Source organism: Cheilinus undulatus, linkage group 16, assembly GCF_018320785.1.
Source record: "Cheilinus undulatus linkage group 16, ASM1832078v1, whole genome shotgun sequence".
In the NCBI taxonomy this organism is placed as follows: domain Eukaryota; kingdom Metazoa; phylum Chordata; class Actinopteri; order Labriformes; family Labridae; genus Cheilinus; species Cheilinus undulatus.
Window position 1 is genome coordinate 3,919,987 of NC_054880.1, and position 15,110 is coordinate 3,935,096.

Sequence of the window (15,110 nt, forward strand, 5' to 3'; positions counted from 1 at the left end):
TGATAATAATAATAATTATTATTATGGGAAGGTTGTCACTGACACAAGAATTCACAACTGGAGGTACGAGACTGATTTAGATTTTAAGGCTAAATGTTGTTATTCCATATTTCATTCTCACATTGTTGGGTGGTGCCCTTATTAATGAGTACAATTAAATTTCATAACACCACAATATGATAGAACATGGTCCAGAGAACATCGTTCTTGTTTACCCTTTGAAAAGTGGTGACTTTTTCTTAGTAATAAGAAATGTCATATTGCTGATAGAGCGGTCTGACTGTGATAAAACACTCAGCTGGAATTCTCTCTTTGAAGATGCACAAAACCCCAGAGACAGAGAGAGAGAACATTTTCATATGATGTTTCATTTTTGATGTCGTGTCAGAAACAGTTTTTTTTTTTTTTTTAATCTTTTCAGTCAAAAATTGACCTGTATTGTAAGAATAAATAAGCTCCAGGACACAAAATCTCATTTTTTTTTTCTCTCAGCCTTCACATCACCAGACTAACTTCTGCTATGAGTCAGAGACGTCAAAATTCCAGATCATACAGCCTCAGACATTTTTCCACAAATCTGAAGAGTGAATTCCTTGTGTTGCTAATGAAAAAATATAACTTTGAAAAATCTGCGCCAAAAGATAAAGAACGTTTAGAAAAAGCTGGATACGTTCAACCTACAAGTAATTAGAAACATTTTTCTAAACTCAGTATGAGGTGTGACAACGTCCGAATAAAAATCTTGACAAAGTAAAATCTTTAGTTTTAGTGCCAGCATTATGAGCTCAAGATACGAACTATCTAATGTTACTTTTGCAAGTATAGGCTAATCTGAAACCTGCCATGTGTTCCGTTTTCAAGACTGGATATTCGAAGCTTATTCTGAAAACCGGAAGTTTGCCTGAGGTAACGTTTTTGTTTCCGGGTCATGAACACTTTTCCCGCCGATCGTAGTTGGCGTGTGTGGATGTGAAGCATCCAGACTGAACTTTTCTCATCCTTCACCGACTCTTGGATGTTTGTCAAATGTCCGGCTTTCAGACTCTTTCAGGTTTGTTTTCTTTCTTCTTCTCTAAACTTGTTTCCAGTAAATGTTTCTGAGAGCTGAGCCTTTAGCTAACGTTTACAGCTACATGCAGCACATTGTTAGCTTTGGCTAGCTCCAGATAATGATATTTCCAGACCTTATTCGTCTGGGCCACAACCTCTGCTGCTAACTGGCCGTTACTTGAGGATTTATGGTTGTCCATAGTTTGCTGTAAACAACATCAGATCAGAGTAGAACAGAATGTTAGCTGGGGTTACACAGCGCAGCTGTGGGTTACACCAGCTGTGCGTAAGTTCCAACGTAGCCACGTTTGAACTCAGTCCTGACGTACGACAGAGTTTACGCTCTTCTAACGGGAAAACTCAGAGATATAACAAGCATATAACGGGATAACGAGCAGTTGATGGTTTTACGGTAATTTGGTATCAGCAGTGTGTTCTCCATGTTAAATAACGCTGTTGTCTTCTATGAGTGGAGATCATTTCCGCAGACCGCCGTTTAATTATCTCGTGTTATTAGCGATTTAACCCCCTGATGTCAGTGTTGTCATTCACACTGATTCTAAGTTGGGGCTTCAGGCTTAGGAAAAATTCTTTGTCATATTTTTCATCCACACTCAACGCTATTTGAGGAATAACAAACACTGCATGGCAAACACTGGGGTAAAATGCTTTTCACTGATCGGTGAAATGAATACATGAGACATTTTTGGCAACTGATGATCCCCTGGGGTGATTTTTAAAAGTAGTTTCAGGTTATAAACATGGGTTTTTAAAGGAAATTTTAGTCTTTACTTTTAGTCCAAGCATTTATTTTCTTGCCTAAATCTGGTACTAAATCATGGTAGTACGGAAGAGTATTAGGGCCACTGAAAAAAAAATAATTTGAGACTTTTTTTTTTCAATTGTGAGATTAAAGTCAGAATTCTGAGATTAAAGTCTTTAATCTCAGAATTCTGAAAAAAAAAAACATTTGAGACTTTTTTTTATTTGAAGAATAAAGTCAGAATTATGACTTTTTTTTTCTCAGAATTGTGACTTTAATCTCAGAATTCTGACTTTAATCTCAGAATTCTGACTTTAATCTCAGAATTATGACTTTTTTCTCACAATTGAAAAAAAAAAATTGTCTGTAGGCCCACCTCTGAATGGCTCAAAAAATAAAATAAAATAAAATAAATTCAAGTCAACGTCTGGACCTAAATCCACTTGAGATGCTGTGGTGTGACCTTTAACAGGCAGTTCATGCTGGAAAACCCTCCAATATGACTGCGTTAAAACAAGTCTGTGGAGAAGAGAGAGCCAAATTTCCTCCACAGCGATGCCAAAGACTCATCCTCAGTTATCTCAAACGCTTGATTTCAGTTATTGCTGCCAAGGGTGGCACAACCAGTTAGTAGGTTCAGGGAGCAATTAGTTTTTCCACATAGCCCCCCCTCCCAAAACTAAATAATAATTCAGCCACTGCATTATGTATTTACTTGGGTTGTCTTTGTGAAATAATGTAATTGTTTGATAATTTGAAACATCTAAGTGTGATAAATATGCAAAAAAAAATCAGGAATCAGAAAGTGGGCAAATACTTTTTCAGGACACTGTATTTGTTCAGCATTGAAAAACACATCCAATAGATAATCAACAATGAAATCCATTGTAGACAAATTTCACATTCAAGGTTATAATAGTTAACTAAAACTAACTAAATAACTAAAACTAAAATTCAGAAATCATTTTAATTAACTGAAACTAAGTAAAAACTAGCTTTACAAAAATATGAACATTAACTAAAACTGCATAGTGTGCTTACAAAACTATCTAAAATAAAATAAAAATGGAGACAAAATATCCTTAGTTTAAGTCTGATACAACCAGACTGACTGGCACCTACACCAGAGTCTGAGCAGTATAAAATTGCCTGATCTGGTTGGTTAAGACTTCACACAGTGGTAGTTTTATGTCTGGAGTTGTATTCAAACATCATCATTAAATAAATAGGCTAAATGATAAGTGAAGAGTAGCTTGTTTTGATATGTTTTTTTTTTTTTAAAGATTTATCTTTGGGCATTTTTGTGCCTTTATTAGAAAGAGGAGGATAGTGGATAGAATCGGAAACAGGGTCAAGAGTGGGGGAGAGACATGCGGTAAAGGGCCTCAGGCCGGACTCCAACCCGGGCCGCCCGCGTACATGGGGAGTGCCTTTAACCACTAGGCCACCTGCTCCCCAATATGTTTTTAAAAATGTATGACGCTCACTCAGCTCCTACATCTATCCATAAAAATCTAAAACTAACACTAAAACTAATAAAAACTAAACTAAAATAAAGCACTTTTGCAAAATAAAACTGACTAAACTAACAAACCAGCAGTACAAACTAATAAAAACTAAACTGAAATCGAACACAGAAAGTGAAAATGAAAGAAAAAATAAAATCTAATGAAAAATCCAAATCTATTATAACCTTGGTCACATTCCTCCATTTCTATTAGCGTCTCATCTTCCACCTCTGGTAGTTTTTATCATTTTTAGATTTGGTCAAGAACTTTACAGCCTACCATCCTGTTGTTTCTGCTTTGCTCTGTGAGGAAGCTTAGGTCATTTTCCCACCCAGTAGTCCGGTGGACTCGGTCTGTTTGGAACAGAAATTGCAACATTATTGCGCTTTGGTTTGGTTCACATTCACAGTGCTGATGGTCAAACCAAGACCAAACCATCTGAACACCTACAACCTCTGCCCGTTGGGGGCGCTGTCGTCACGAACAAATGGAAAGAAGGCATAGAAGAAAACGAAAGCGGAAATCCATTTCCTTCTGCCAGTCTTTTTTTTTTCACATAATGAAAAAACACAGAATTTACGCCGTCTCGGGGTTTCTGCTTTTGCACTGGGGCATTACGAGCAGCCAGTGAGGTGGTGAGCTGTCCAGCATGTTGTTCTTTACACAAGACAAATCAATCAGCACCGATTACGACCTTTTGCCCTGGTTACACAGATGCCAAGCGAGGTACTGACATGTATTTGAATGTATTAAATCACATATAAATCCGTATATCATTACGCTTTATGCCACTTACTGCCTTTGGTTCACAAGAAGGTCAGCTTTGCTTTCATACCTCAAACGAACTGCACCAGGGTTCGTTTGGAGGCGGACCAAGACCCCCTGTTTTCAAGTGGACCAGAGTCCGCTTATTTGGTCCGCACCAGAGTTTGTGTGAGCTTTCACACCTCTCCAAGTGAACCAGACTATCCGGGAAAAAGGACCAGACTTCATTTAAAGCGGACCTAAAAGCTCTGGTGTGTATGTGCCCTTAAAGTAAAATGACAGAATCAGTGGTCAAAGATCAGCTGTTTTTGTGAACTGTGGGGAAAAATATTTTGTTTAGACTTGCCTCTAGATGAAAAACAATTTGATACTTTAATGTAATGAGATTTAAGAGGTGTGGAGGCCTTGGAAAACTAAAAAAATATCACTTGTAGAAGATATGTTTTATTAAAATCATTTTCCCTTACAATGTGCTTCTGTATTTTAGTTTTTTCAGTGGAGGTCCAGCAGCTTTCAGTGAAGAAAGAAGAGGTTTCCCCTGAGCAGAAGAAGGAGAGCTCCAGTTTAAACCAGGAGATCAGTGAGCCTCTGAAGGTTAAAGATGAACCCGAGGAACTGTGGAGCAGTCAAGAAGGGGAAGCGCTTCGAGGTCAAGAGGAACATAACCCAATCAAATTCTATTTTGTTCCTGTCCCTGTGAAGTGTGAAGACGATGAAGTGAAACCTCAGTCCTTACAGCTTCATCCAAAACAAACCAAACAGATAGAATCAGGAGCAGATGGAGCCGGCTGTGGAGGACCAGGAGCATCTGCGTACAGTGATCCAGGGAGAGCTTTACAACCAGAGATTGAGGTCAAGATTGAAGACCTTTCTGAAGCTGAGACTGATGACAGCACTGATTGGAGGGAGACAACAAAACACCAGTCAGGTTTAAAGTCAGAGAAAAAAGGCACAAGAAAGAGAGCAAATTCTGAGAAGACATTGCACAACTGCGCATTGTGTATCAGAAGATTTAAGACTAAACAAGTTTTGCATGATCACATGGTAGTTCATGCCAAAGTACAGCCCTTCAGCTGCTCTCAGTGTGGTAAGGGATTTACCCGAAAAGACAGTTTGACAAGACACATGAGAACACATTTAGGGGTAAAACCTTTCGGCTGTTCTGTGTGTGGTAAGAGATTTACACAAAAAGGAAGTGTAGCTGTTCACATGAGAACCCATAAAGACGGGAAACCCTTCAGCTGTTCTGAGTGTGGTAAGGGATTTTCCAGAAGAGACACTTTGTTAGTACACAAGAGAACTCACGATGGGTTAAAACCATTTGGCTGCTTAGTGTGTGGTAAGAGATTTGCCTACAAAGGATGTGTGACGGTACACATGAGAACTCATAAGAGAGTGAAACCCATCAGCTGCTCTGAGTGTGGCAAAAACTTTGAAAATAAAGAAAGTTTAGATCATCACATGATAGTTCATACCAGAAACAAACCCTTCAGCTGCCCTGAATGTGGTCAGATATTTACCCGAAAAGACAGTTTGACAAGACACATAAGAACTCACACAGGGGTAAAACTTTTCGGCTGTTTTGTGTGTGATCGGAGATTTTCAGAAAAACATAGTGTGTTGGCACATTTGAGAACTCACAAGGGAGTGAAACCCTTCAGCTGCTGTGAGTGTGGCAAAATTTTTCACAATAAAGAATATTTAGACAATCACATGGTAGTTCATACTGGAGAAAAACCCTTTTGCTGCTCTGTGTGTGGTCAGAGATTTACCCAAAAAGGTAGTTTGACCTCACACATGAAAAGTCACAGGGATAAAGTTTTCTGCTCTCTGTGTGGCAAAAGATTTAACCATAAATTAAGTCTGATCAGACACATGGAAATTCATACCAGAAAAAAACCCTTCAGCTGCTCTGAATGTGGTAAAGGATTTAATTACAAAGAGGGTCTGAAAGTACACATGAGAATTCATACAGGAGTAAAACCTTTTGGCTGCCCTGAGTGTGGTCGGAGATTTACCCAGAGTGGAACTTTGACAGTACACATGAGAATTCACACAGGTGAGAAACCATTTGTCTGCACTGAGTGTGGCCAAACATTTACCCATAAATCAACTTTGACCACACACATGGTAAGTCATACCAGGGGATAAAACCCTTCAACCGCTTTGCCGCTTTGAGTGTGTCAGCATACTTAAGTTTAAGTAGTATCCAAGAGCTCATCTGACGATTCACAGAGAAGAGAAACTCTTCTGTTGCTCTACATATGATTAAACATGTCACCATAAAGTACGACTAGATATGAAAATTCACACAGGAGAGAAACTCATTAGTTGCTCTCTGTGTGGTAGAAGATTTACAGAACCTCTGATGCCTGGAGAGCTGATTTAGTCAGCTGTATTATCCGACACAACGCTTGAGAATTTTACATACATGAGAAACATTCCTGTTGCTCTCTATGTGGCATTTAATTTAAGATGCTCTTTAAAAGTGTGAAGCCACTTCCATTTTTGGAAGCAGAATTTTATTATTCCTGGGGCCTTTTCTTTTCATCATCTACCTCCTTCCCCTTGGCAGTATTTTCCGGAAAGTCAATATTCATTTTCACTGCTTCGTGGATGACACCCAGCTCTACCTATCCAACTCTTCACTCCCAACTCCCTCCCTCACCAACTGAAATAAAATCCTGGTTCACTTCAACTTCCTTAAATTAAACAGTGATTAAACAGAAATCCTCCTCATCGGCACAAAACTACATTATCCAAAGCTGACAGTCTCTCCCTCACAATCGACAGCCCCTCAGTCTCCCCCTCCCCTCAGGTTAAGAGTCTGGGTGTCATGCTCGACAGCTCTCTATCATTCCAAACCCACATCAATAATATAACCCGGTCTGCATATTTCCATCTATGCAACATCAATCGCCTCCACCCCTCCCTTACCCCCCCCAAACTACTTCTTCTTCCTCTTTGGTCTCCCTCACAAATCTCTTCATAAACTTCAACTGGTTCAGAACTCAGCTGCTCGTATCATCACCAAAACTCCCTCATTTCACCACATCACCCCCGTCCTACAGCATCTCCACTGGCTCCCAGTTAAATTCAGAATAAGGTTCAAAATCCCTCTGTATGTATTCAAGGCCATCCATCCACCCCCCCCCCCCCCATCACTCTGATATCCACATAGCCAGCTCCTCCCGCTCCCTCAGATCCTTCTCCTCCATCCACCTCACCATGCCCTCTGCCCATCTCAGCACCATGGGGTTTTCAGCCGCTCTGCTCCCTAACTCTGGAACTCACTCCCACCACATGTCCAGAACATTGGCTCTCTTCCTCTCTTCAAATCTAGACTCAAAACCCACCTGTTCAGGATTGCCTATTCTTTGTTATTACTTCATCCCATTCTATACTGTCTTAGCTTTTATCTGTTGTTTTATTGTAGTGCTGTCAAACGAAAACTCCTTCCTGCAGAATGTGCATAATACTTTATGTCAGCCGACTGATCTGTCTTGGGGTTTTTTGTACTGAACTTTCCCATCAGGAGGGCCAGTGTGCTGTTTAGCGTCTTCCATATCGAGTTGGTTGGTCACTACCAGATCAATGGCCCATTTGCCCATGCTTTCTCGACGGTAACCCTACTTGGACAAACTGCACGAAATGCGTTGCCAGAGACGTCTCAGGGATTTTGAGTCATTCTGCGCTGTAGATGGGTTAATTGCATTAAAATTTTTAATCAGATTAATCATGATCATGGATTAATCCACATTAAAGCATTAATTTTGACAGTCCTATTTTATTGTAATTGTTTTTATCTGTAAAGTGACCTTGAGTTTTAAGAAAGGTGCTTATAAATAAAATGTATTATCATTATGAAAAGTGGGGACTTTCTCCTAGTGATATGTAATGACCCTGGGCCAGATTTTTGTTGGTTTTGTTTTGTTTTTGTAAATGCAGCTTTGCCTCCTCTCCTGTGGTGTGTGAGTAGTGTAGTAGTGTGGCTGTCTCAGTGAATGTGTGTGTGTGTGAGATTCGGTCCTGGTGCTGAGGCTGATCGGCCGCTGCAGAGATTGCTGCCACCTGATAGACTCCAGCAGGTCTACAGATACCTGCAGCTGCAGCCTGCTCTTCCTCCTTTTCTCCAGCCACTTCCAACAAAGCCGCTTGTGTGCTGTATGCTCTGTGCAGACGTAGGGACATAGCAGACATGAAATGTAATATTGCTGATAGACCCCTCTGACTGTGATTATATGTTCAGGTGGAATCATCCCTTTAAAGATTTACAAAATCTCTGAGAGAATCATTTTTTAGGGGAAATGTTTAATTTTTGATGCTGATTATTTCAGATTGTTTTATACCGTTCGTCTGTAATAAACAATTATTGTTCAAATCTTTGGAGTAGAAAATGGATGTGTATTGTCCAAATAAAAAAGACATTTTCATTTCACAAAATCTCATTTTTTTTTCTCTCAGCTTTCATATGAACAGACCAATGTCTGGCTAGGATTTTACTCTGATTTGCAATGAGGCCTTTTGTGGAGAGGTGTGTGCTTTTTCAAATCATGTCCAGTTAATTTAATTCATCAGTCAAGGTGTAAAAAAAACATCCCAGCAAGGTTCAAGAGTAATGGGAGGAACCTGAGCAAAAGTTCTTGTGTCACTGTGATAATTCTTTCTTTTTTTTTTTACTTCTAATACATTTACAGTAATTGCGAAAATTATTCTTTTAGGTTTCTCAAGGCTGATCTGAATTCAGCGCTGTAGATTCGAAACTTCATTTTGTTGGCCGGAAGTGTGTGTCTGAGTTCGCGGGTTTACTTCCGGGTCATGAAGGCTTGTCCCACCGAGCATTGTTGGCGTGTTTGGATGATCCAGTGTTCTGTTTGAGCGTTCAGAGTGGACTTTTCCCGTCCTTATTCGTCTCTTGGATGTTTGTCAAATGTCCGGCTTTCAGGCTCTTTCAGGTTTGTTTTCTTTCTTCTTCTCTAAACTTGTTTCCAGTAAATGTTTCTGAGAGCTGAGCCTTTAGCTAACGTTTACAGCTACATGCAGCACATTGTTAGCTTTGGTTCTTAGCTTTAGCTCCAAATAATAAGAGTTCTCAGTTCCCAAGTCAGCAGAAATCGTTGCTGACCGTTGTTCGACTATTAAAACGTGTGAGAGGATTTTTTATGATGAGTGAACTGTAATTATGACGCCAGTCTGACCTTGTTAGTGTGGGCTACAACCTCTGCTGCTAACTGTCGTTACTTGAGGATTCGGTTGTTCATAGTTTGCTCTCTGGAGGAACAGACTGTTCATTTGTAGTTATGTTCAGCTTTGGGTTACACCAGCTGTGCGTTAATTCCAACGTAGCCTAGTTTAAACGTAAATTCTGACGTACGAAAGAGTTCACGCTCTGCTAACGGGATAACTCGGAGGATGACGGGCAGCTGAGGGTTTTCAGCAGTGTGTTCTCCATGATCAATAACGCTGTTGTTTTCCATGAGTGGAGTGAACGCCGCATAATTATCTTGTGTTATTAGCGATTTAACCACCTGATGTATGCTGGCTCTAGCTTTGTTTATCACTGAAGGAACATTTCTTTCCACACTCGACTGTTTGAGGAATAACGGCAGTTAGCGTAAGTTGTTTTTAGCCGTTAGCATCTGTAACAACACAGGGTTAAAATGCTTTTCAGTGATTGGTCAAAGTAAGTTAAAACGTCAGATCTGCGACAATGTTTTGGTCAGTTCGGACGTTAAATGACGGGTTAAGTACCAGTGTTAATTTTGTCTACTAAAACTATGACTAAAAATATTCCTCGACGGCCTTTTTTCCATGACAAAAACTAGACTAAGACTGACAAAAACAGAAACGTGATGACTAAAACTGACAAAAACTTCGTTTAGTTTTTATAAAGATGACTAACACTAGGCTAAAATGTGTTGTAGTTTTCGTTGGACATTCAAAATCCGCGATATTTCTCCACTGTGGGTAAGTCTGTCAAAATGCAATTCATCTGTAGCTATTCTGCCTCACAGCCGTAGAAAGCAGGGACCCCAGGTTTAGGAGATTGCAGAGAACACACTATCATGGTTTGGTACCAGATTTAGGCAAGAAAATAAATGCTTGGACTAAAAGTAAAGACTAAAATGTGAGGACTTTTTATGGAATAACATTAGACTAAAATGTTTTGAGTTTTCACTGACTAAAACTAGAATAAAACTAAAAAGGATAGAAATGACTAAAATGATACTGAAACTAAAAGGGATTTCATTTAAAGACTAAAACTAAGATTAAGATTAAAAATAGCTGCCAAAATTAACACTGTTAAGAACATCAGAGAGAAGATGGCCCATCAGCGAACAAATGTGATCCACTTCCCCACAACTCCAGAGACTTATCTCAGCCTAACAGTTCAAAACACAGACAATGTGGAGTTAAAATGTTCCTGCCTCCATCTGAGCCCACCCCCCCAATAATCACACAGGAGTTTCTTAAATAAGCCCTAAAGACGCTCCCATGTTACGAACTTGTCAGAAACTGGTCCAGCTTTCATTGGCACAGGTAACAGACATGGTGGACTAGACTGCAGGGGTTTGGCCTTCGGCTGCATGCAGGATTGTTGAGTTTTGTGTAGGTTTGCTTCACCCTTAATGAGGAAAATAATCATTTTAAAATCAGCAATAGTAAACATAACACAGAAAACATTTGAGAACTGTTCATACACTGTGAAAGACTGAGTATTTCACACTTTATGTACAGTGCTTAACAAATTTATTAGACCACCACCCAAAGTAAGGTTTATGCCACAGCTGCCCTAAATTAACAGCATTGGTAATTACCAAAATCATTTTTTATGTTTCTGCAATGGTTAATACACCAATATGAAGCTCTTTAACCCAAATGATATTTTTAATGCTAAAATAGAATTATTATTGTTATCCATGAATTTCCAAATTTTCTGATTTACAAAAAAAACTGAAAAAATAGTAAAGCACATTAATATTTCTTGATTAATATGTCAAATTATAGTTATTTCCTTGCATTCTGAACAGAAAAATGAGTTTTAGTGTTTGAATGTTATGCTTGACTAATTTCTGACTTCTCAGAGAAGCCCAGTGAGCCGGCTCAAATTTGGGAATTAAAAGGTGAATTCAGTTTGAAATTCCTCATTCCTGTTCAAAATGTTAAAAAAATTCTTAGTTTTAGGTTTTAGTTTTAAACAAGTTTTTGAAATTTTTCTAAAATATTTATGTTTTCTTGTTTTTATGACGGGTGGTCTAATAAATTTTTAAGCACTGTATGTTTGATTTATTATTTAAATTTTGAATGAAGTCCTTTTCAAAATGAAACTGCTAAATTTAAAGTTATATTGATTTTTACCGTTTCTGCATACAATTTTATAAAACTACAATAGAACAGTCTTTTTAAATCCCCTAAACATTCAGCAACTTGCAGGACATTTTAAAGTAACACTAAATATATTGTGTATCTGGATAAAGCAAAAATACATTGGGATATAAATTTTAGGCCATATCACCCAACCCTAGTAAGAGGTGTGGAGGGGCCTTGGAAAACCAAAAACTATATATCTTTGTAGAAGAAATGTGTTATTAAAATCAGCTTCCATAACAATGTGCTTCTGTATTTTAGGTTTACCTTTGGAGGTCCAGCAGCTGCCAGTGAACAAAGAAGATGTTTCCCCTGAGCAGCAGGAGAAGAGCTCCAGTGTAAACCAGGAGATTAGCAAGCCTCTGAGAATTAAAGATGAACCTGAGGAACTGTGGAACAGTCAAGAGGGAGAGCAGCTTCGAGGTCAAGAGGAACATAACACAAACAAGTTCACTTTTGTTCCTGTCCCCGTGAAGAGTGAAGATGATGAAGAGAAACCTCAGTCCTTTCAGCTTCATCAAAAACAAACCGAACAGATAGAAGTGTATAGCTCCTCTGTGTCCAAAGACGTAAAACCCTTTGGCTGCTCTGAGTGTGGTAAGAGATTTACAAAAAAAGGAAGTTTAACTGTTCACATGAGAATTCACACAGGGGAGAAACCATTTGTTTGCTCAGTGTGTGGCAGAAGATTTAGTTGTGTGGGAAGTTTGACCAGACACAGGGTTGTTCATACCAGAGAAAAACCATACAGCTGCTCTGTGTGTGGTAAGAGGTTTACTCAAAAAGGAAGTATGATAGTACACATGAGAACTTACAAAGGAGTAAAACCCATCAGCTGCTCTGAGTGTGGCAAAGTTGTTCACGGTAAAGAAGGTTTGGACATTCACATGGTAGTTCATACTGGAGAAAAACCCTTCAGCTGCTGTGTGTGTGGTCAGCGCTTTACCCAAAAGGGAAGGATGACCTCACACATGAAAATTCACAGAAATGAACCTGAGGTACTGTGGAGCAATCAAGAGGGAGACGAGCTTCGAGGTCAAGAGGAGCATAACATAATCAAGTTCACTTATTTTCCTGTCACTGTGAAGTATGAAGATGACGAAGAGAAACCTCAGTCCTCACAGCTTTATGAACAACAAACCAAACAGATAGAATCAGGAGCAGATAGAGCCGACTGTGGAAGACCAGGAGCATCCACATCCTTCGATCCAGAGAGAAATTTACAACCAGAGATTGAGGTCAAGATTGAAGACTCTTCTGAAGCTGAGACTGATGACAGCACTGATTGGAGGGAGAAGACAGAACGGCAGTCAGATTTAATGTCAGTGGAAAAAAGCATGAGAAAAAGAGCAAAGCCTGAAAAAGAATTGCATAAATGCTTGGTGTGTGGCAGAAGATTTAAGACTAAACAAGTTTTGCATAATCACATGGTAGTTCATACCAAAGAAAAACCCTTCAGCTGCTCTGACTGTGGTCAGGAATTTACCCGAAGAGACAGTTTGACAAGACACAAGAGAACTCACACAGGGGTAAAACCTTATGGCTGTTCAGTGTGTGGTCAGAGATTTACACAAAAAGGAAGTGTAACTAAGCACATGATAATTCACACAGATGAGAAGCCATTTATCTGCCCTGTGTGTGGCAAAAGATTTAAAAGAGAACTAGCCTTGACCACACATATGGTGCTTCATACTAGAGGAAAATCATACAGCTGCTCTGTGTCTGAAGAAGTAAAGCCTTTCAGCTGCTCCGTGTGTGGTCAGAGATTTACACAACGAGGAAGTTTAACTGTTCATATGAGAATTCATACAGGAGAGAAACCATTTGCTTGCTCTGTGTGTGGCAAAAGATTTAATCGTGTAGGAAGTTTAGCATCACACAGGGTAGTTCACACCAGAGAAAAACCCTTCAGCTGCCCTGTGTGTGGTAAGAGATATACTGCAAAAGGAAGTGTGTTGGTACACATGAGAACTCACAAGGGAGTGAAACCCTTCAGCTGCTCTGAGTGTGGCCATTTTTTTTACAGCAAGGAAGATTTGGACAATCACATGGTAGTTCATACTGGAGAAAAACCCTTTGGCTGCTGTGTGTGTGGTCAGCGCTTTACCCAAAAAGGAAGTTTGACCTCCCACATGAAAATTCACAGAGATGAAATTCTCTGTTCTCTGTGTGGCAAAAGATTTTACTGTCAATTAAGTCTGACCAGACACATGTCAATACATACCAGAGAAAAACCCTTCAGCTGCTCTGAATGTGGTAAGCGATTTACTCACAGGGAGAGTGTGACAGTACACATGAGAATTCACAAAGGAGAAAAACCGTACAGTTGCTCTGAGTGTGGCCAGAGATTTACCCAGAGAGGAAGTTTGACTTCACACATGAGAATTCACACAGGTGAGAAACCATTTGCCTGTTCCCAGTGTGGCAAAAGATTTAACCGGCAAACAAATTTGACCACACACATGGTAATTCATACCAGAGAAAAAAACTCTAGTCACTCTGCTGCTATGAGTGTGGCAGCATATTCAACTTAATGTATTACCCTAGAGCTTGTCTGAAAATTCACAGAAAAGAGAAACTCTTCAGCTGTTCTACATGTGAATAAACACTTTACCAAAAGTATGACCAGTTACATGAAAATTCACCGGAGAGAAACTCCTTAGTTGGTCTCTGTCTGGTAGAACATTCACAGAAGATTGTACCTTGACCCTTAACCAAGGTAAAAATGCTCTGACACCCTGAGTGTGATAAACATTTAGTCAGCAGGATTATCCAACACAATGCATGACAATTTATATACATTAGAAACCTCCTGCTGCTCTCTTTGTAGCAATAAATTTTAAGACACTGTTAAAAAGGCTCTTGTTTATAATACTGTTCTGTGAGCCTGTCCTTTTAAGACTGCTGGACAGAGAGACAGAGAAAACACATTTCTACAAGCTGCTGTAAGAAGGAGAGATTGGCCCTTTTTCCTGGCACCAGAAAGTCATCTCAGCTGGTATAAAGTTTGCAATTAAAAGCTTGATAGGAATGGGACTTGTGTGTCCATGAAACAAGTAAGTGCTTGTGTTTTATTTTGAAGTTTATTCTTATATCAATCATTCATTATCATTTAGCCATGTTTGGAAAGTAATGTAAGTAGAGTAATTTTGCAGACAACTCGTAAAGAATTGTTTGCAAGTAAACTTTGTGTTTAGTATAGCCATTTTGTAAAAGAGAGGAGATTAGTTGTGGCACGCATGCACACAGTTTAGGAGCAATTAAGTCTTGGCTACGTTTAAGGCAGAGTGTGCCTCTTCAGTCTTGTGTGTACAAAGCACTTAGTTACTTTGTGTAATTGTGTACTATTTCATCTGAATTTGTTTCTTCTGATTATTGTAGAAACCACAAACATGCCTGTAAATACCCCTATCGTTAACAATAAAGAAACTTAAATCAGCCCTGGTGATCCAACCCTTTCTTAAAGCACCACCAGAGTCCTGACCGGCTCTCCGCAGTGTTTTGTCCATTCTTGTCAGCCTAAGAGTTCACAATTTTTCAGTTCTGGTTCAATGACAATTTGTATTTAAATATTTAAACTGTACACATTTTGACAACATGAGACCAAGACGACACCTACCAATAGAGCAACAGACACACACTCCTGATCAAAATTT

At 39.3% G+C, this 15,110-nt stretch overlaps 2 protein-coding genes across 2 annotated transcripts; both read left to right on the plus strand.

Moving 5' to 3' along the window:
* Positions 1-947: 947 nt before the first annotated feature.
* LOC121524487 (gastrula zinc finger protein XlCGF57.1-like) lies at positions 948-7,780 on the plus strand. Its single transcript, XM_041809910.1, has 2 exons — positions 948-1,051; positions 4,574-7,780. The coding sequence occupies exons 1-2, from the start codon at positions 1,027-1,029 to the stop codon at positions 6,235-6,237; spliced, it is 1,689 nt and encodes a 562-aa protein (XP_041665844.1). The 5' UTR covers positions 948-1,026; the 3' UTR covers positions 6,238-7,780.
* Positions 7,781-8,906: 1,126 nt separating this feature from the next.
* Positions 8,907-14,857, plus strand: LOC121524486 (zinc finger protein 91-like). Its single transcript, XM_041809909.1, has 2 exons — positions 8,907-9,041; positions 11,716-14,857. The coding sequence occupies exons 1-2, from the start codon at positions 9,017-9,019 to the stop codon at positions 13,986-13,988; spliced, it is 2,298 nt and encodes a 765-aa protein (XP_041665843.1). The 5' UTR covers positions 8,907-9,016; the 3' UTR covers positions 13,989-14,857.
* The last annotated feature ends 253 nt before the right edge of the window (positions 14,858-15,110 follow it).